This window comes from Coffea arabica, chromosome 5e (genome assembly GCF_036785885.1).
Source record: "Coffea arabica cultivar ET-39 chromosome 5e, Coffea Arabica ET-39 HiFi, whole genome shotgun sequence".
Classification (NCBI taxonomy): Eukaryota; Viridiplantae; Streptophyta; class Magnoliopsida; order Gentianales; family Rubiaceae; genus Coffea; species Coffea arabica.
Window position 1 is genome coordinate 34,113,413 of NC_092318.1, and position 20,025 is coordinate 34,133,437.

Genomic DNA, 20,025 nt, shown 5'->3' on the forward strand with positions numbered 1-20,025 from the left:
CAACTCACCCCGAACGCGATCCGCATCATTATAGGGTTCGAGATGCTGTGCCGACATCAGGAGGTGACTCCCTCTGTCGACCTCTTCCGCCGATGCTATACCCTCAAGGCCCACGGGACAGACAAGGGATGGTTTTATGTTGGCAATCGGAACAATGCCATTCCGAAGTTGGTGATTGGTTCTCCCAGCTCGATCAAGAATTGGAAGCGCGACTTCTTTTTTGTGTCCGAAGTGGACTTCCCCAGGGGCTTCTGGTGGAGGCCAATTAAAGCGAAGGCCGATCCCTCCGCTGGGGATGCCAAGGAGGAGGACTTCCAGAAGCTGATTGGGTCGGGACTTCGGATATACAGTCTGGACTACCCCGAAGCCGTGCTAGTTGACGGGGGAATCAGCCGAGCTTTGCTCAGTCCTGACAAAACTCCCTTCACTTCCACCAAACTTAAGATTCCTTGTAATTTTCTTTCATAACTTTGCTTTCACTTCGGCTAAGGCATATGATAATATTTGTTTCCTGTGCAGTGGCTAAACTGTCCGACATCGTCGTATCGGGCTCGTCCGAAGTGGCCAAAAGGCAGAAGAGGAAGAGCTCTGATGAGACATCGGCACCTCCGCCGAAGAAGAAATCACAAGGGCAAGCTGCCAAGACCTCGGCGGCTGAGAGCACTCCCACCACGGCTGGCCAAAGCAGCTCGGCCACCGCAGCTACGGGGTCCATCTCGTCCGTGCCAGAGGGGGTGCCCCTTGGAGTCGTCACGGCACTTCCACCTCCTCATGGCCGAGGCAAGCAGTTGAAACCCTCGGTCAACGCAGTCTCGGGGACCTCGCTATGGAATCGTTTCCATAGCCCCCCGGTGTTTTCCGGGGAGGAGAAGACACACCCCGGCGGGCACTGGTGTCCGAACTGGAAGATTTCGGTCAACGACAGGTGCAGCCAACCTCGGGTTGCCCAAGAGCTAGTAATGCACTCCCCCCTGCCAAGGGATTTGGAGTTTATGAAGAAACTGTCCCCGGCCGAGATAGTTCAAAGCCTCATGGTGAGCACAGCTTCCACCTCAGCCTTTGTGGCCGAGATGACACACCGGTACTGTGCTCTGGTCGAGGAGCAGGACACCGGCAAGCTGCAAAATCAGATCTCCAAGTTGGAGAAGAAATTGGCGGTGTCCGAGTCTGAGAAGGCCGAGCTTCAAAGACAGCTTAAGGAGGCCGAAGCTAAGGGTGAGGAGGCCGAGGTTACAATGAATAGTCTCAGATCGGCCCTCGAAGAAGAGCAGAAGAGGGGGGACGAGGTGAAGAAGTCTCATGAGCAAGCCCTCAACAGTGTTGGGGCCTCGGCAGTGGACGCATTTCGGAGGTCTGAGGCCTTCACCAAGGATCTCGGCCAACTGCTCACACCAAACTTCATGTTCGGTTTCACGTCGGGTGTGGACGCGGCCGCAGCCCACCTCTCCTTCGAAGCCTTGGAGTCATTGAAAGACAATGCCAGCTACAATGAGTACTCCAAGGAGTTGTGCGACCGGATGGCCGAGGGCCTCCAGGCCGGAAGGAACTTGGCCGAAGTACAGAATGAGTTCAACAAGTGGCTGTCCGAACTCGACGAAATGTTCGAGGAGGGTGAAGAAGCTGGGGAAGACGAAGCCGGAGGGGACATCGGCGAAGAGTATGGAGAAGAACTTCACCCCGGCGGAGGAGAGTCCGGAGAGAAGGCTGCCCAAGAGGGAGCCGAGACGGGAAATGGAGCCGAGACGGGGGTCTAGGCTCGTGGGCTTTAAAGGGGTGGGCGAGGTGGAGAGTGCTTAGCAGCATTCCGACCTCGGCGTTGTATTTTTTGTAACGCTCTTTTCTGTTGAATGAAAGCCTATTTCTTTTCATCTCAGCACTTTAATTTCTCGCTTTGACTTCGTCCCTTGCTTGTCCCCCTTTATTTTTTAATAGCGTAATTCCGATGTTGAAAAATAACATAAGATCCGAAGTCATAACTTGATTTAAAATTCAAGCATAATACATTTTGAGATTCTCGGCGTGCCAAGACCTCGGCACTAATGAGCCATCTCGGTAACTCAGTTTACAATATCCCTTAAGGTCAGACTCCACAACTCGGTAAGGGCCTTCCCATTTTGGGCATAATTTTCCTTGTGGTTCAGCTCGGCTGACTGAGTTTTTCCTAAGAACCAAGTTTCCAGGCTGGAATCTACGGTGTCTGACGCGGGCATTGTAATAGTGTGTCAGTGTGTTCTTGTAGGAAGCTATCCGAGCTGAGGCGAGGTCCCTTCGTTCATCGACGAGGTCGAGATCCAGCTGTCTCTCTTCGTTGTTCACCTCGGCGGCATAGGCTGCCAGCCGAGGGCTGGGGGTAAGGATCTCAGCAGGGATGACAGCCTCGGCTCCGTAGGTCAAAGAGAAGGGGGTCTCTTGCGTGGCTGACCTCGGCGTGGTCCGATAGGACCACAGGACACTGGGGAGTTCTTCGACCCAAGATGTTCCAGCTTGGTGTAGTCGGGTCTTGAGGCCATGCAAGAGAGTTCGGTTGAAGTTTTCTGCTTGTCCGTTGGCTTGGGGGTGGCCTACCGAAGTGAAATGTTGTTTGATGCCAAGGTTTGTGCACCAAGTTTTAAAGGGGTTCTCGGCAAATTGTCTTCCATTATCCGAGATGATGACCTGAGGTATGCCGAAGCGGCAGACGATGCATTTCCAAAAGAATTTTTGAATTGCCAGCCCGGTGCTGGTCCTCAGAGGCTCGGCCTCAACCCACTTGGTGAAATAATCCACAGCGGTTACCAGGAAGGTATAACCCCCGACGGATCTGGGGAAAGGACCTATGATGTCTGTCCCCCATTGCTCAAACGGCCAAGGTAAAGTGATGGGAACCATGAAGTTTGCGGGCTGGTGATGTTCGGGTGCGTGGACCTGGCAGGAAGGGCAGCCGAGAACGAGGTCCTGGGCGTCTTGCCGAACTGAGGGCCAGAAATATCCAAGAAGCAAAGCCTTCTTGGCTAGCATTCTATGGCCGACATGAGCTCCACACAAGCCTTCGTGGATCTCGTGAAGGACATGGCGTCCTGTCTCGGGAGTAACACACCTCAGCCATGGGCCGAGGTAGGAGCGTTTGTACAACTCTCCATCGCGGAGAGCGTACCGAGCCGCCTTGCGTTGTATTTTTCTCGCCTCGGCTCGGTCTTCGGGGAGGGCTCCTTGGCCCAAGAAAAGGATGAACGGGGTCATCCAGGTTTCTCCAGGGTGCACGGGGCATGCCACCTCTTCCACGTATCCGGGTTCACTCAGGACTTCTACTAAGACTGTTTTGTTGAGATCAGAGAATGATGTGGAAGCCAGCCGGGATAAGGCGTCGGCTCGCTTATTCTGGGACAGTGGTATTCTTTGGATTTCGAAAGACTCGAAGTACGCGGTGAGTTGGTGAACTTTGGAGAGGTACCGTTGCATGGTCTCATCCTTAGCCTCGTATTCACCAAGAACTTGGCGTACAACGAGTTGGGAGTCACTGCGGACGTGGATTTGCTGGGTGCCGAGCCTGCGAGCCAGCTGGAGTCCAGCAATTAAGGTCTCGTACTCGGCTTCATTATTGGTGGCTGGGAAGCCAAAGCGGAGGGCGTAAGAGCACACTTCTCCCTGAGGTCCTTCCAGGAGCAGTCCAGCTCCGCTGCCATCCCCATTAGAGGACCCGTCTACGTACAGCGTCCACGGGGAAGGGGTGGGAACCTCGGCACTGGCGGAGGTGGACTCTGGACCTTCCGTGAAGGTCAGTTCGGCCAAGAAATCAGCTAGGGCTTGAGCTTTTATGGCCGTGCGGGGCTCATACGACAGGTCATACTCTCCCAACTCGACAGCCCACTTGGTAAGGCGACCGGAAGCCTCGGGTCGCACCAATATTTGCCGAATGGGCTGGTCGGTCCTGACGGAGATGGGATGAGCAAGGAAGTAGGGCTTCAATCGCCGAGCTGCGTGGACTAGCCCCAGCACCAGTTTTTCCACCTGAGTGTATCGAGTCTCCGGCCCGCGGAGAGCTCGGCTGACGTAGTAGACTAGCACTTGGGTGTCCTCATCCCGGATAAGGACAGCGCTGACAGCCTCGTCGGCTGCGGCGAGGTGGAGGTAGAGCTTCTCCTCGGACCGAGGTGAAGCGAGAGTAGGTAGGTGATAGAGATATTGCTTCAGCTTGTCGAAAGCAGCCTGGCATTCTTCCGTCCAGGCAAACTTATCGGCCTTCTTGAGCACCTTAAAGAAGGGCAGAGCTTTCTCAGCTGATTGGGACAGGAAGCGATTCAGCGCGGCCAGGCGTCCATTCAGCCGCTGGATTTCTCGGATGTTCCGAGGTGGGGACATGTCCTGAATGGCCTTGACCTTGTCGGGGTTGGCCTCGATTCCCCGGTGGGAAACCAGATACCCCAAGAATTTTCCCGAGGTGACGCCGAAGACGCACTTCTTGGGATTCAGCTTCATCCTCGAGTCTCGCAGGACACCAAAGACTTCCCTCACGTCTGACAGAAAGGATGAAGTGGCGAGACTTTTGACGAGGATGTCATCCACATATGCCTCGACATTGCGGCCGATCTGATTCTTGAAGAGTCGGTTGATCAGCCTTTGGTAGGTCGCCCCGGCGTTCTTTAGCCCGAAGGGCATGGTAGTGTAACAATAAGTGCCTCGGTCGGTGTAGAACGCCGTTTTCTCTTGGTCCTCCTCACTCATTCCTATTTGATGATACCCTTTGAAGGCATCTAGGAAGCAGAGGACTACATACCCCATCGCCGAGTCGACGAGGGCGTCTATCCTCGGCAGAAGATAGCAATCTTTGGGGCAAGCCTTGTTGAGGTCGGTGAAGTCTACACACATTCTCCATTCACCGGTGTCCTATTTGACCATGACTGGGTTGGACAGTCAGGTGGGATATTGGATCTCGTGGATCATCTTGGCCGGCAAGAGCTTATCGACCTCATCCGATATGGCCTTGCTACGTTCGGGGCCGAAGTGCCTTCGTTTCTGCCGCACAGGTCGGGCCTGTGGGTTAACGTTGAGTTGGTGAGTCATGAGCTCGGGTGGCACTCCGACCACTTCATCTGCGGACCTCGCGAAGACGTCTCGGTGGTCCTTGATCAGGGAGATCATTTCTTCTTTCAGGGGTGAGGGGAGTCCGGCCCCTATTTGGACCACTTGGTCAGGTTTCGCCTCATCCAAGACCACTAACTCCACCTCATCCCCGGGCTCAAGCCTGTTGGGCTCTCCTGCCTTCTGAGGGTTGATGCAGTCTATGGAGAGGACCGCTGGCCTCTTTTCTTCTGACCTCGGTGAGGGCCGGGGTGTGACTGCTGCTTGAATGGTGGCGAGGTAGCATTCCCGGGCGGCGCCCACGTCGCTGCTCACCTCAGCCACCCCCGCAGGTGTTGGGAATTTAAAGCTCAGGTGGTAGGTGGAGTATACGGCTCTCAAGGCGTTGAGCGTGGGCCGACCTATCAGCATGTTGTAGGGGGAGTCTGCTTTGACCACCGCAAAACTGACAAGCACAGTTCGGCAGCGTGGATGACGCCCGATAGTTACCATCAGGGTCACCACGCCCTCCGGGTGGACGACTTGTCCCCCGAAACCGACAAGGAGAGTTCTAATCGGAGTGAGTTGATCCCGGGTCAGTTTCAAACTCTCAAAAGTTCGGTAGTACAAGACGTCTACCGAGCTTCCGGGGTCAACATAGACCTTTTTGACTACGTAGTTGTTGGTGAGGACTTCAATCACAAGAGCCTCGTGATTGCTGGAGGCCGCAGGGACGGGGTCAGTGGGGCCATAGGTGATGACCTCGGACAGCCGAGAGCTCGACTCGGCCACCTCCATCTCGGCCTGGTGGTAGGTCCGCTTCCGGGAGTTCTGGCTGTCTCCTCCCGTTGGTCCTCCCGCGATGGTGTTGTTCACCCCAGCGATGTTGGGGCCGTAGCCCGGTGATCCATCGCGTCGAGGCTGCTTGTCCTCCCTACGGTCTTCGGGACCACGACAATGCATGTTCGTGTCCCGTCGGTCGTCTCGGCGGGGGCCCTGGTTCTCCCGGTGGGAGACGCTTCGGTTGAAACCTCCATCCTTGCGGACGAATTGCTTCAGGTATCCTTGCCGGGTCAAATTCTCGATCTCTCGCTTCAGATCATTACAGTCTTCGGTCTCGTGCCCAACATCCCGATGATAGGCACAATAGAGGTTTGAGTTCCTCTTATCTCTCCTCCCCAAAATTTCGGGAGGGTTGCGGCCGAGGTAATTCTGCCTCATCACAGCCAGGACATGGGTCCGGCTCGAATTGAGGGGTGTCAGCTCGGCGTCCGAGGTGGACGACCTGCCTTTTACGATTCGATCGAAGACACTCCGGCGGTCTCGGAGTTGGTTTGAAGTGCCACTCGGGCCTTGTTCACCTCGGCCTGTGTCTTTCCTCCTCCGGGGATCTTGCCCCGTACGAGATGCTTGGGCTTCTCGCTTCATGCGATTTACATCTTCACTTCGGATTCCCTGGTCCACTCTTTCCCAGAGCTCCCGAAGTGTATGGGGGTACTGCCGATGGATTTCGGTGTTGAAGATCCCTGCCACTAACCCATTGGTGAAGGCAGCGATAGTTACCTGCTCGTTCTGGTCAGGTATCTGTACATTTTTCTCGTTGAACCTTTGAACATACGAGCGAAGTGACTCACCCTATCCCTGTTGCAGGTTCAAGAGGTAAGCAGAAGTCTTTGTGATTGGTCGAGACGACACAAAGCGGTGGATGAACCGGTCTATCAGCTCATCCAAGGAGGAAATGCTCCTTGGTTCCAAACTCCAGAACCACTTTCGGGCAGTCCCGTGTAGGAAGATAGGGAAAGCCCGGCAGATCACGGCGTCGGGGACGCAATAGAGTCGGAATGCGGAGATGAAGGCGCGGAGGTGATCCTCGGGGTCACCTCGGCCGTCATAGGTGTGCAAGTTTGGAAGCTTAAAATTTGGGGGCACCATGATACGAGTCAAGCTATGCCATCGGATAAGGTTCAAGTCCCACTAGGTCTGGTTACACGAGCTCGAGCAGTTCATTCAGGTTCACCGCAGCAAATACGTTATAAGGCACAGACACGCTTTATAAGGATGCGTCTTCTGCCCATCTAGTCACATTTGCTATTTTAGTTAAGTCGTTTGTAATAAGGGCTTAATGGTCCATAGCCTTGCTTTATTTACCTAAGCGATGACCTCATAAGGTTATTTACCTAAGCGATGACCTCATAAGGTTGTTTACCTAAGGGATGACCTCATAAGGTTGTTTACCTAAGGGATGACCTCATTCTTAGTCTTATGGAAATAGTCAAGCCTACAATTGTTAGTCTTAGCCAAGACCACAACTCTAGACTAGTTCCACATTTAGTTGTTCATCTCTATGTAAGGCTATAAATAGCCTACACTTCCAATGGTTTTGGCATTCAATCAATAAATCAGATTTTGAGAGTTTTCTTGGTTTCTCCAAGGCTTCTTGAATACCTTAGAATTTCTCTAGGTGTTCGTGACTTATCAATCTAGAATCGCACTAGGTTGTGGCGTCTTCTACCATTATACCAAGGTTCGTTAACCACGTGATTAACGGGTTGAGGTCATCCGCTCCAAACTTGGTGTCCTCTTGTCGATCCTGAATCTAATCTTTTACGGGTTTCGTCACAAGGTTGGCGACGTTCGTATCAGTTGGTAATCAGAGCTAGTTAAGAGGTATCACGTTATATCCCTTTATTTATTTCCTTTCGAGTCAAGTTGTCCAAAATTCTGTTTTCGTGTTCTAAGTTTGCTATCCGCAATTTCCAGATTTGTTGCATCGTGTTCTTGCGTTATTTTTCCAGATTTGTTGCATCATAAACTTGCGTCTAGTTGTTGTTAATTGCTGTGGTTAGCCTTGTTTAGTCCAGCCTTTGTTGCATCATAAACTTGCGTCTAGTTGTTGTTAATTGCTGTGGTTAGCCTTGTTTAGTCCAGCCTTTGTTGCATCATAAACTTGCGTCTAGTTGTTGTTAATTGCTGTGGTTAGCCTTGTTTAGTCCAGCCTTTTTTTTTTTGTGTCTTATTCTTGATTCTTTGTTTGTGTTTGTGTCTTGTTTCTATCCTGTTATATCCATTTAATTCCAGTCTTTTGTTCTATTTGATCATCCGAGGTTACTGTTCATCCGAAAAAAAAAATATAGCTGGCTGACCTTACAAAATTCTTGAAAATCTGTCTTGATCAAAACTTGGGTTTTTTGAAGTTCTTGATTGTTTAAAACCACAATCTTGAAGTTCTTGAAACTTTAGTTGGGATTTTTGAAAGCCTCCAGAATTAACCATTGATAAGAAGAAGAACATTCAGCCATGAAATTTGATTCTTGAAAGCCAGCCTTCCTAAGCCACGAAATTTGACTCTTGAAAGCTTCCAAATTTGACCATTGATTGTGATAAATGCCTTCCTAAAAGCTGACCATCAAAAAAAAAAAAAAAAAGAGCACCAAAACAACCACCAACCCTACTCCAATTCCAAGTTGGATTTGATTAGTTTAGTCCAACTTGAATAAGGCTGTCCAGATTTACTTCAATTTCGTTTTTACAGCCTGTTAAATCCTTTTTGGGATAGGAAAAGGGGATTAGTTCCGGAATAATCCAAAAATTTCCACTATCCATTATTTCCTAAATTGCTGCAACAAGAGCAAGTGTTGGTGCACTCTTTAGGCAGTTGTTATTGAGTCAAATCTTTATAGCTTTCTTGAATCAGTTGTTCTGATTATTTTTTCCAGTAATTTCCTGCCAGAGTAGTGTCCAAATTTCCAGCTCTTGTATAGCTAGTTTTTGTGTTGCATAACTAGTAGTCCTTTTGTCGTGCATCTGCGCATTTTTTTCCAACAAATTCCAGCAGATTATTTTTTCCAGTTCTTTTGAGTCATTTTTGTCTTATACCTCCTCAAATTTCCAGCTTATAACGAGCCACATTTGAGTAGATTCTTGTGCGAAGCTAGTTGAACTTTTCAGGGAAATTTTCTACTTTCTTCAAGGAAGCAAGCAGAACCTTGAGAACATTAGAGTGTTTTAAACACTTGAGTGATACACGAGTGACGAGTGTAAACATGTGAGCTTGTGTGGTAAGGAAAAATATCTTTTGTTTCACTAAATTTTTGCAGGTTTCCTCAATACATCATGGCGAATACGAGGCATTTAAAAGCTAGCTTACAACATCTTCTTCCTGATCCTAAGGGAGTCGAAGAAGTGGCATTACGTGGTGTAAATGAGCAGTTGGACATCGTCAAATCTCAGTTGCATTGTTGGTTTTATACTCGTTGTGGTGTCAAAGATAAAACATGCAGCTTGGCCATTGATAGGAGTTGTGAAGTCAATCTTGCAAGCGCTATCATGGTTCACAAATTAAATCTTCCAACCATTGATCATCTTCAACCGTATAAGTTGTCGAGTGCTCATGGTGATGTTTGGGTTACTAAACACACGCTTGTACCTATTCAAATTGGCAAATATGTGGATGAGGTGTTGTGTGATGTAGTCCCAATTCAAGTGACACATGTGTTGTTGGGCAAAGCATGGATGTCGAGGCGAGAAATTAAATATGACGGACATACTAATAAGTATTCCTTCTTATTTAATAGTCGTCGTCTTGCACTTGTATCACTTACTTATGACCAACTTTGTATTGATCTAGCATGCATGAAAAGTGAGCTTGAGCGTTATAGAATGGAGAAAAAGCTAGATGAGGGAATTGTGCCTGAAGAGGTAAAACCCGAGGGAGTTGAAAGTAATGAGATGAAAGGGTCAGCTGTTGAACTAGAAAAAGAGATAGAAAAATCTAATGAGATGGGTGGTAAAAAGGAAGAAAAGAGAGAAAGTGGGCTGATCTTGAGCAACCCGGTAAAGGCCTATTATTTTCCTAACGAACTTACCTTCGCTTTGTTTAGTGTTTCTACTTTTATACAGATCAAGCAAAGGCAAGTTGAGTTGATCTTGGTGTGTTCCATTCCAAAATCAATTGTAGACTTTGCAAGCCTCCATGGAGTTGGCACTCCAAGAGTTAAACCCCGTTGGTATCCGTTCATGGAACAATGTCAACTCAAATCAGTCCACACCAAAGGGGAGTTGATTCGAGCTCGTCTTGAAGGGAACACTCCACATTTTAGGGATCGTTGTGTACCAAGGGTTCGTTTAAAGAACACGTACCTCAATGACCATTATGATTTTCGTCTTGCTCTTAGTCCACATGAAGCTCCAACATCACCAAATCCGCCTTGGTACCTTGCAAGTGTGTTCGAGCCGGATTATGATTTCATAGGATCTACATCGCATCACTTTGAGGATCCTTACCTCATGATCACAAGCGATCAAGTTGGGCATACATTGAAACTGGTTCGTGAGATTCAAGGTTCAACAATGTTTACTTTCCAGCTTCGCAAGTGGTTTATGCATTGGATGAAAATTATGGTAATCATAACAAAATTGACTCGACGGCATGTAACTCTTCTTATCATCATTCATGCTTCAATTTGTGGGCAAATTGCTTTCAAGAGAAGGGGAATGATACGAGTCAAGCTATGCCATCGGATAAGGTTCAAGTCCCACTAGGACTGGTTACACGAGCTCGAGCAGTTCATTCAGGTTCACCGCAGCAAAGACGTTATAAGGCACAGACACGCTTTATAAGGATGCGTCTTCTGCCCATCTAGTCACATTTGCTATTTTAGTTAAGTCGTTTGTAATAAGGGATTAATGGTCCATAGCCTTGCTTTATTTACCTAAGCGATGACCTCATAAGGTTATTTACCTAAGCGATGACCTCATAAGGTTGTTTACCTAAGGGATGACCTCATAAGGTTGTTTACCTAAGGGATGACCTCATTCTTAGTCTTATGGAAATAGTCAAGCCTACAATTGTTAGTCTTAGCCAAGACCACAACTCTAGACTAGTTCCACATTTAGTTGTTCATCTCTATGTAAGGCTATAAATAGCCTACACTTCCAATGGTTTTGGCATTCAATCAATAAATCAGATTTTGAGAGTTTTCTTGGTTTCTCCAAGTCTTCTTGAATACCTTAGAATTTCTCTAGGTGTTCGTGACTTATCAATCTAGAATCGCACTAGGTTGTGGCGTCTTCTACCATTATACCAAGGTTCGTTAACCACGTGATTAACGGGTTGAGGTCATCCGCTCCAAACTTGGTGTCCTCTTGTCGATCCTGAATCTAATCTTTTACGGGTTTCGTCACAAGGTTGGCGACGTTCGTATCACACCATCTCCCCGTTGATGTCATCTGTGAAGGGCGGGGCCCGCATGTAGTCAGAAGCTATGCCTCCGGGGCGCCGAGGCGGGTTCTCGACTTTTTTCCCTAACAGTCCCCGGGAAAACGCCCTGGAGATGGAAGCAATTTTAGAGGTCGCCTTGGAGGAGGCGCGCCTAGAGGTACTCCGAGAGAGACGCCCCTCATGGGAGTCCTCACCTGAGGGCACTTCAGGAGACTTCGTCGGTCTCCTCTTGGAAGATTCGGCTTTTTCTTTCCCCTGTCTTTTGAGGTATCTTCCTAGCTCCTCAAAAATGTTGGGGTTGTCTGATACGAACTCGGCCATCTTGGCGATGGCGTCCTCGTTGTTGGGCTGGGTCCTTTGGGACCCTTGTTCTTCAGAGATGCGGTCTTGCTGGGCTCCCGAGGTCTGCCCAGCCCCTGTTGAGGGAACTCTTCCGCTTCTAGAGCGCGTGGATCTCATTTTGGTAATAGCAGTCTCGTTCCCACAGACGGCGCCAATTGAAGAGGTGATTTTTGGTGGGTAATTGAACCGACCAGAATCAGGCTCCTCCGAGATGAAGTGAGGTGTATCCTCGTGTCCGAAGTGAATGGCGGGGCTTCTCCCCTGGGATCACTCCGACGATCAAGTTAGTATGAGAACGAGAGAAAAGCAGTAGTATTGCCGAATGAACAGTATGCTTACTTGTTGGGAGTGTGTGGGGTATTTATAGGGTGAGAGTGGAGGGCAAGATGGAGGTCTTATGCCGGTGGGACCCATGCCCTGCCATTACGGCTCTGCTCCCTGTCAGATGGCCTGACCCTGACACTGTAGCCGCCTGGACAGGGTGACGTGGAGTCCTTCGCAGTAGTCATTAAGTGCGACAGTGCTTTTCAGATAAAGCACTGATCCCGGGTGATGTCAGGTGTCTTGGCATCATCAGCGTGCAGCTGAAGTGGAGTTGCCGAGGTCACCTACACGGTAGACTGGGGATGTGGCCGAGCTTAGGGGGTATGCCCAAGGGCACGGATGAGCTCCGATGAGGGACGAGGTGAGTTCATCTCGGACATGCGGGGCGGCCGAGGTGAGCACCCTCATATATCTATATGTATGAACTTATACATATACATACTTCAATATATAAGTGTTTCTATCTATAAAACTTACACACAACAAATAGAATACATATTATATGGAAAGCTACTACTTACCCAATCCTAAGGCACACCGAATACTCTTCCGATTGCTATGTCTGTTCGTTATTGCATTCTCTCTACAACGTTCTTTTGTTTGGAGCTCAATTGAGGTGAAGTGCATATGCAAGGGCCTTATATTTATATCCCTTCTAGTTGACGTTTCAGTAATTAGATATGAGAATATCAAAAAATAGGTCTACATACCAGAAGAGCACATGCTATTCTGCATTTTAAGATACTTGTATCAAGTATAGACAATAGACTTCATAAGAACTGACATGATAAAGCCCTGAAGAAGTATTGGGCAGGCATGACAAAGCCCCGACAAAGCCCTATAGAAAGCTTGGGATATCTATTGAAGAAAGATTCGTAGGAAAGCACTACTAACTAAGATACAAAAAGTCCACAAATAAAAAATTCATCTTACAGGCAGTCCTGACAAAACCCACTCCACCAAGGTGAGGTACGGGAATACACACCAACAATCTAATTAGGAAATAAATGCCTAATTGGCTGAGAACATCAACTGATGGATTATTGGGAAATAAATGCATGCACTTGTTTGTCTTTCATTGTTGTCAAGGCAAAGTGCAAGTCATTTTGCCCCATGTCGATCGTGTAAATGGCTCTTGAGAAATCCTCCGGATTAGGCAGAGTGTTTATAATGCTTGAGGTCTTGGCTAAAAGGGGTTTAGCAGTATATGAGCCACAGGGAGTCAAATCACTTTCTATTAGAGATTGAACATATAAGCTTTTCTTCCTTCATTATCCTCTACCGTGCCACTCTTCCCCCTAACCCCACCCACGATTTTAAACAGTAAATTTGCAGCAAATACAAATTGTACAATTACTCATGGTTGCTCACATTGGTTATATAACTCCTTGGTGCGGGCTGTAAATTGATCAAACTGTGAAAGTTGTACACTGAGTGAAAGAGGATTGAAGCCTGCCCCATATAACTTGGCATCAATAAGCTGAATGGTTGTCCCACTTGCAGCATAATTTGCTCCATGTTGGAAATTTGCTCCAATGGAATCTAGATATGCACTCAGATATGGATTTTCGGCTCTTCAGCTGCAGATATTAGGGGTCCAACATAGTCAAAGCAAACTAAACAAGAAAACGTAATTCAACAGAGAGGGCAGAGATTGGCCAACTAGTTATGTTCATACTATAAGAAGAATTTCACCTGCTCCTACGATTACAACTGATACAAAGCCCACTAAATAAGATATAAAAAGTCCACAAATAAAAAAATCATCTTACAAGTAGTCCTAACAAGGCCCACTCCACCAAAGTGGGGTAGGGAAATACACACTAACAATCTAATTAGGACACAGACCCTTATGTTACATATTTCAAAATTGGGCATTTGTCCCACAGTTGCACTTGCACTAAATCAGGTCAACAACAAATGGAAAAAAAATAAATGTCATAGCAACACACAAAAATGATGATAAAACGTTCAATGGTTACAACTCAAGCCAAACCCTTCTCCTACACTAACTTAAAGATGTAACCGAATGGGTTTGAGTCAGAACTTCTAAGGAACACAACTCGTTCACCCTCTCTATCACTATTGGCATAATGGCAGTTAGCATGTATCCTCCAAAGGTCGAGAATCTCCATTCTTGTAATCGCTTCCTGATATTGGATTACAATATATAGGGACTCGAACTCCATCTTACTCCGTCTGTCCTCCAGTGCAAGTTTGGAGTAGTTTCCAATTTTGCTAATGGCATCCTCAAGACCAGTAGATGACCTTATTGGTTTTGACCCTCTAGTCCCCTTCGGCTCACCGCTTGTCCCTAGGCTTGAGACTGGCCGTTTTCCTCCCGCAGCCCCTGGGACTGGAGGAACATAGTAAACATCATCTTCATCCCTTTGTTCGCCCGTATCCCTAGGATTAGAAGCCCTCGAGCTGGAAGCTTTTCCTTTTCCCTTGCAGCTCCTAGCAGAAGTGTTGGCCCTTTGATGACGAGGCGATTCTGGTGGAATTAGCTCACTTACTGATTGGGCACGGCTCCCTGTGGCATGTTTTCCAAGCAGTATTGGAGTCAGCCGATCATACCAGTAGCATGAATTCTCTGTTTTGAATTCAACATATGCGGAGTTGGTCTAATGAAAAGAAAAGTAGCAGTCAGCACCAAGAAATCTTCACCAAAGCATATATGTAATTATTTGTCAAACTAACTGGATAGTGAATTTATCAGATAAGCGTACAACTGAAACAAAGACCAGTAACAATAGAGCAGGGGACAACACAAAGGGAAAGCCAATTCCATGACTTGGAAAGTAGCAGCAATGAACTACCAAAGATAGCCATGTAGTAATTGCTTTCTAAAACTTGTATCCAATGAACAAGCAATTAAACCCCGAGACCATCTACTAAATTTGCTACTGAATAAACTTCAATAAAACTTGCTACTAATTTTGGTTAGTTCCATTTTAAAATTGTTAAAATGCTGCATAAAAAATTTATTACTGCTCCTCAATGCATTATATTCTAGATCAAGCAAGTAAATGGGAAACCAATAATCAAAAGCTTAAAAATCAAAATTTATAATGCAAGAATCAACTGACAAGTTAAAAAAATCAAAATTCACCAAGCATTATAAGAATCAATCATTAATACACATAAAAGAAAGGTAAATAGTAAAGCTTTTTCTGTTTGGTCATACAGCACATAAAAGCAAATGTCCAAGTTGCAAAATCTCCTTGTTTGATTGTTTTCCTAGTTGTAGATAGGATGTATACAGATCTGTTGCAGCAGTAGCCACCAAGATACATAGCATACATTAGCATAATGGCACATCTCCTACAATAAAATCTCCTCCTCGTTGACAAAGTGTGGCTAATCGCAGTGGTCTGATTGATTATTTTTGGCTTGCAAATTGGCACCAGGAACTCAACAGGGCAGTAAAGGACTATATATAGAGAATGTAATAGCAAATCAGCTACGTTGGCTAAGAATAACAATAGCAATTTCTCTATTCTTCTGAATACAAAAAGGAACTAGTTAAACCACGACAACACTATTTAAGGTCAGCATACCAGTACCAGATGGTCAGCAGGTGATTCCCTTACCCATTTATCAATAGTTTGCTCAAATGAACAAGTATTCCTTTGAAGAGTATCCTAAGCAAGTAAATTCACAAAATTAAAGGCGGCTATAAGTACATACCAGCACCAAATTTTCCTAGTATTCGTCATTGGCGATGAAACAGTAGCTCTTAGCAACCCACCCAACCCCGGTCTCTGATTTTGAGAAAATTCCACGCAGATTGCAAAACAAGTCCCATTTTTTTCTTGATGTGATAGAATCTGGTCTGCAATTGCTGCCCAATGATAGTCATGATGCCATTACTGACCAAGTGGCCTACCAAAATGTCATAGTTCGTCTCAAGTGACTTCTTGTTGTCCCACCAGTTATTTTTCCTAAAGTTAACATAGGCTATGAGAAATACTTCGTCCATTGCATCGGTCCATTGAATCCTAAAATCCATTTTGTGTGGAAAGCCAACATGTCATGTATCTACTGAAGGTTGGATATTAGAAAATAGTTCAAAGTGCTTTGGAAAAGGGAAATCGACAAACAACAGTAGGAGAATAGAAGTCTTGGATGAAGTACGAATTTACTTGGTCAACGAAGGTGGAAAGGCAGTCGATGTAGTTGTTGGAGGCAGTTGACGAACGGGAGGAGCAATCGGAAGTACAGCTAACAGGTGAAGCTACAAAAATCCAACAACAATTAGTAAGACTCATGTAATTGGCAGCGAAAATGAGTACAAAATGCATATACACAATGGAAGAAGGACATACAATAGCAAGAAGGCTTCTTCCTTTTGTCAGAGGTCATAACCGAAGAGCTAACAGCGTCAGCACCAAGTATTGGTAGGAGCTGGACATGTGTGTTATTATTCATCAGTTCTAAAGCTTACCAAGTGGATGAAAGAAATTCTTAGCTGACAAGAAAATAGAATAGCAAGTAGATGAATTGTATTAGAGGACGAGGAAGCTCACTCACTTAACTTTTTGTTGGGGTTTCCCCCCTTTTTATCGCACATATGCTACATTAAAAAAGTGTCATAGTATTTTTTTCTAACAAAAAACTATCCCAAATAATCTCCTATCCAAATGCAACAATACATTTTTTTTCCCTCTGAAAGAAATAGGAGCACAACTTGTTTCTGAGCTTTTTACATAATTCAAGAGTAAATAATCTGGAACGATTCATATACTCTTATATACAGAAATTTCATGAACTTCACAGTCAATGGGTCACAGCTAACCCAACCCCCTAACCTAATCCAAAACCATGCCAATTCCACTAATTCAAGCAAGGAAGAAATAGTGCAAGCAACGGTGGGTTGAATTTTGAGCTGTCGAGAATAAGATACTTAAAATTTTAAGATCAATTTGCTTTGGCAGGATTGCTTGACAGCAGTGGCAAGTGATTGGTGGCCATAGAAACAAGAAAAGACAAGAAGAAGCTAGTTTAGTAGTACTAGTAATAGTTTAGAGGCATATTTGCCAGTTTAGACAAGCAAAATGCAATTCACTTGCGACCCTCTTGATCCATAACATGTCAAATTCATTAGACAGAATTTAAAGAGTTTGCCCAAATGTTCTAAACAACAAATAGAATAGTCTGACTAGTAATAGCTATAGGTAATAAGCTAAGCATCTTGTTGATTAGTCAGTGGTCAACTGAATTTGTGCTCATAAGAGATAGAGAGAACAAACTTCCCAGTGAAAATCTTTCCATGAATGGACCCTATAGTAATGACGGAATGGGGACAACCAAATCTAGAAGTTGTTTGTTAAATATCCTAAATCAATTAATAATGGAAAAACTGGTCACTGGCGTTGGATTGTCCAAACTAGCAATTCAAGTAAATCCACCCAAGTGAACAGTATTCCGGATACAGGAGTGACTACATTGTCAGCCTCTAATGCTTTTTTAGCTTTATGGGCTGTCCACAACTTGATTTCATTTAACTAGAAAAATGAAGGTCTGGCGCAAAAGTTCATGTAGCATTCAAGACATGACTTAACATCAGCAAGAATACATTGCCAATGGTAGAAGGTAGAGGAAAATGAGAAACAAAATCTGTTGATATCCGTAGCTTCAAGAAAAGTAATGATTAACATCAAGAAACTGGAATGATAATTGCCCAACGACATAAGAAAGGAAAAAGGAGAACAGCCACAGCAAACAAGGAGACAATCCAAGAAAGGGAAAAGCTGAAATTAACATGATTGAAGATAAGAAATAATTAGGAGAGGAAGCTAGCTCCCACAAGAAAGCAAATTGAAAGCTACCCGCCAGAGAGCTTGCTGCAATGGCTGTGTTGAAGCTTTTTCAAATCGCCGGTCGAAAATGCAATTGAATGGTGATTTAAACCCAACACCTTCTTAACCGTGACTAGGCTTCTATTTTGCAAGTTATTGGACCACCGATCAGTTGTCATAGTTGCCAGATCTGCTAGGTTACCTTTTCGCTGGTGGGATGTAGAAGTAAATCGGAGAAAATTTGGTGATGAAAGGAGCACTTTAGTGTCAGGTGGTTGTGAAAAGTAAAAACAATAGACCTTTAGCCAACAGTTACTTTTTTCTGACCCTGTCTACAGTACCTCTCTATGTGTTCTCTTTTGTCTTTTATTCAGCCTTTTATGAAAAAGGCTGCTGAGCTTAGGAATCCAATATGTATTAATTTATTGGGTACAATCCAAACATGATTTTATCAAAAAAGATTAAACAACCATCCTATTTAACATTCCAAATAGTCCCAATGTTACGAGAGGTATATGGTGTTGTCTATAGGTACTTTAGATCTAAGGCATTATAGGATTTGCTCAGGTGTGAAGATTCAAAAGAGAACTGTAACTTTTATTGAGTTTTTGAGTTAGAATCTTGTTACTCTAACTCCACTTGGAAGTATAATTCCTGTTTCGTCGAATCCAATTAACCAAATGAACCCCAATTTTGGGTTCAATTCTCAAATATTAGGGCCCACCACGCTCATGATATGTCATCTAAGATGACCACTCAGATGCCTCTGCGAAAGAAACCCATGCCAACCCATCGTCTTCACTCAACGGGAGAGGATCCGAGTGCTAATCCCCTTCGACCCATGTTTGTAATAGGTTTTGGTAGAGTATTGTTTATTCTAGCTAGATTGGTCTGAGAAGTAACGCATTTGCAATCGGGGCTAGTAGAATTGTTTAAAAATATTTTGCACACCCCAAAATTTAAGGATTGTAATTTTTATTTTTCACAAGAAGAGAAGAGAGTTTAAGTTGTGAGAGAAGAGAAAAAAAAATGTGGAAAGATTCTTAACTTGTTCAGTAATGTGAAAAACAAATGAAATAATTTTGTACACATTTAGCATTAGATTTATCTTACAAGTGTAAAATTTATTGTCACCCTTCCATTTCTCCTTTCCTCCTCTTTTTGCTTCCACTTAAAACTGTCAAAGGAAAGAAAAATTAGTATGCTCCCTTCTTTTTTTTATTCTTTTCTCTTCAATTCATGCCAGTCATTATCTCTAAATTATCCATGACACTAGTTAAAATCTCTCTTATCTTGTTTAGCATAATTGGGATTTCTGAAACTTTAAGAGATAAACATTTAGTTTATTCCGTGATAGAAACTAATTCCCGAAATTTGGGGATGTTCATTGGCTGGAAATAGGTAATTTAGTTAAAAGTTGCAATTTTTTTTAAAAAAACCAACATCTAATAAGTTTCCAAATTTTAATTTGGTAAATTGGATATCGGCATTTAAAATTGTGTGTATAGCCACTAATTTGGTAATATCTAAAATTGTAAAGTGCAAATAAATATTAATTTATTCTCTCATATCAAATTAAAATTAAAGCTCAAACATAAGTTTATAGAAAGGGAAAATCGTTCAAAACGTCCCTCATAGTTTATAAAATGACTTTTTTCATCCCTCACTTTTAAAAGTATAATTTTACGTCCCTTACAAATTCACATTGGTCCAATTTGATTCCTATCTAGGTTTCCGATTAGTTTTTTACCGGAATTCATCATTTGCTTTGCAGTGATCATATTTTAGGGGCAAAAATGTCAAATCAAAATTTATATAATTCGATCTATAGTTCTTACATTTTACAAAATGAATTATTTCATTCTTCACATATCACAAAATGAATTGTTTTATCTCTTACATTTCACAAAATGAATTTTTTCATCCTTCATTGACCATGTGTAAGAGTAGTTTTTTTTAATCCATGTATATATTTATTTGACTTCACCTAAACAGTATGAATAACATGTAACATATCTCTATTTGATTTCATCTAAACAGACTAATTGTAGTTGTACACATACTATTCAATATATATATATATATATATGCATGGGTTTAAATCTAACAATTTTGTTTTAAACTCATACATACATACATATATATATATATATTTGATTTCACCATGTGTGAATCTATTCAATCTTTGTAGCCTTTTTTCTTTTGATAATAATTCATTTATTGAGTTGTGTGATAAGATCATCTAATTAATCGGTTATAACTCCAATTCTATAGTCATACTAACAAATTGCAGTTTCAATT

At 44.5% G+C, this 20,025-nt stretch overlaps 1 protein-coding gene across 5 annotated transcripts; it reads right to left on the reverse strand.

Moving 5' to 3' along the window:
* Window positions 1–13,656: 13,656 nt before the first annotated feature.
* On the reverse strand, window positions 13,657–18,089 carry LOC140006506 (uncharacterized). Of its 5 annotated transcripts, none has more exons than XR_011814165.1 (5): window positions 17,755–18,088; window positions 16,252–16,330; window positions 16,069–16,160; window positions 15,614–15,867; window positions 13,657–14,547 (listed from the first exon to the last, which is right to left on the reverse strand). XR_011814165.1 is itself a non-coding variant. In XM_072048485.1 (4 exons), exons 2-4 carry the CDS (start codon window positions 16,286–16,288, stop codon window positions 13,927–13,929), a joined length of 750 nt encoding a protein of 249 aa, XP_071904586.1. In that variant the 5' UTR covers window positions 16,289–16,330; window positions 17,755–18,089; the 3' UTR covers window positions 13,657–13,926. The 5 variants fall into 5 exon arrangements, 1 of the variants encoding a protein (XP_071904586.1); XR_011814164.1 differs by having other exon boundaries at window positions 15,614–15,964; XR_011814163.1 differs by having other exon boundaries at window positions 15,614–15,967.
* Between the last annotated feature and the right edge of the window lie 1,936 nt (window positions 18,090–20,025).

Bases quoted from the DNA above. Each gene is read 5' to 3' on its own strand.
- LOC140006506 (XM_072048485.1), bottom strand. From the start codon at position 16,288: ATGACCTCTGACAAAAGGAAGAAGCCTTCTTGCTATT. The intron at 16,161-16,251 runs GTATGTCCTTCT...GGATTTTTGTAG, and splicing joins GAAGAAGCCTTCTTGCTATT to CTTCACCTGTTAGCTGTACT. The intron at 14,548-16,068 runs GTAAATTCGTAC...TCTTTTCATTAG, and splicing joins TTTCCACCTTCGTTGACCAA to ACCAACTCCGCATATGTTGA.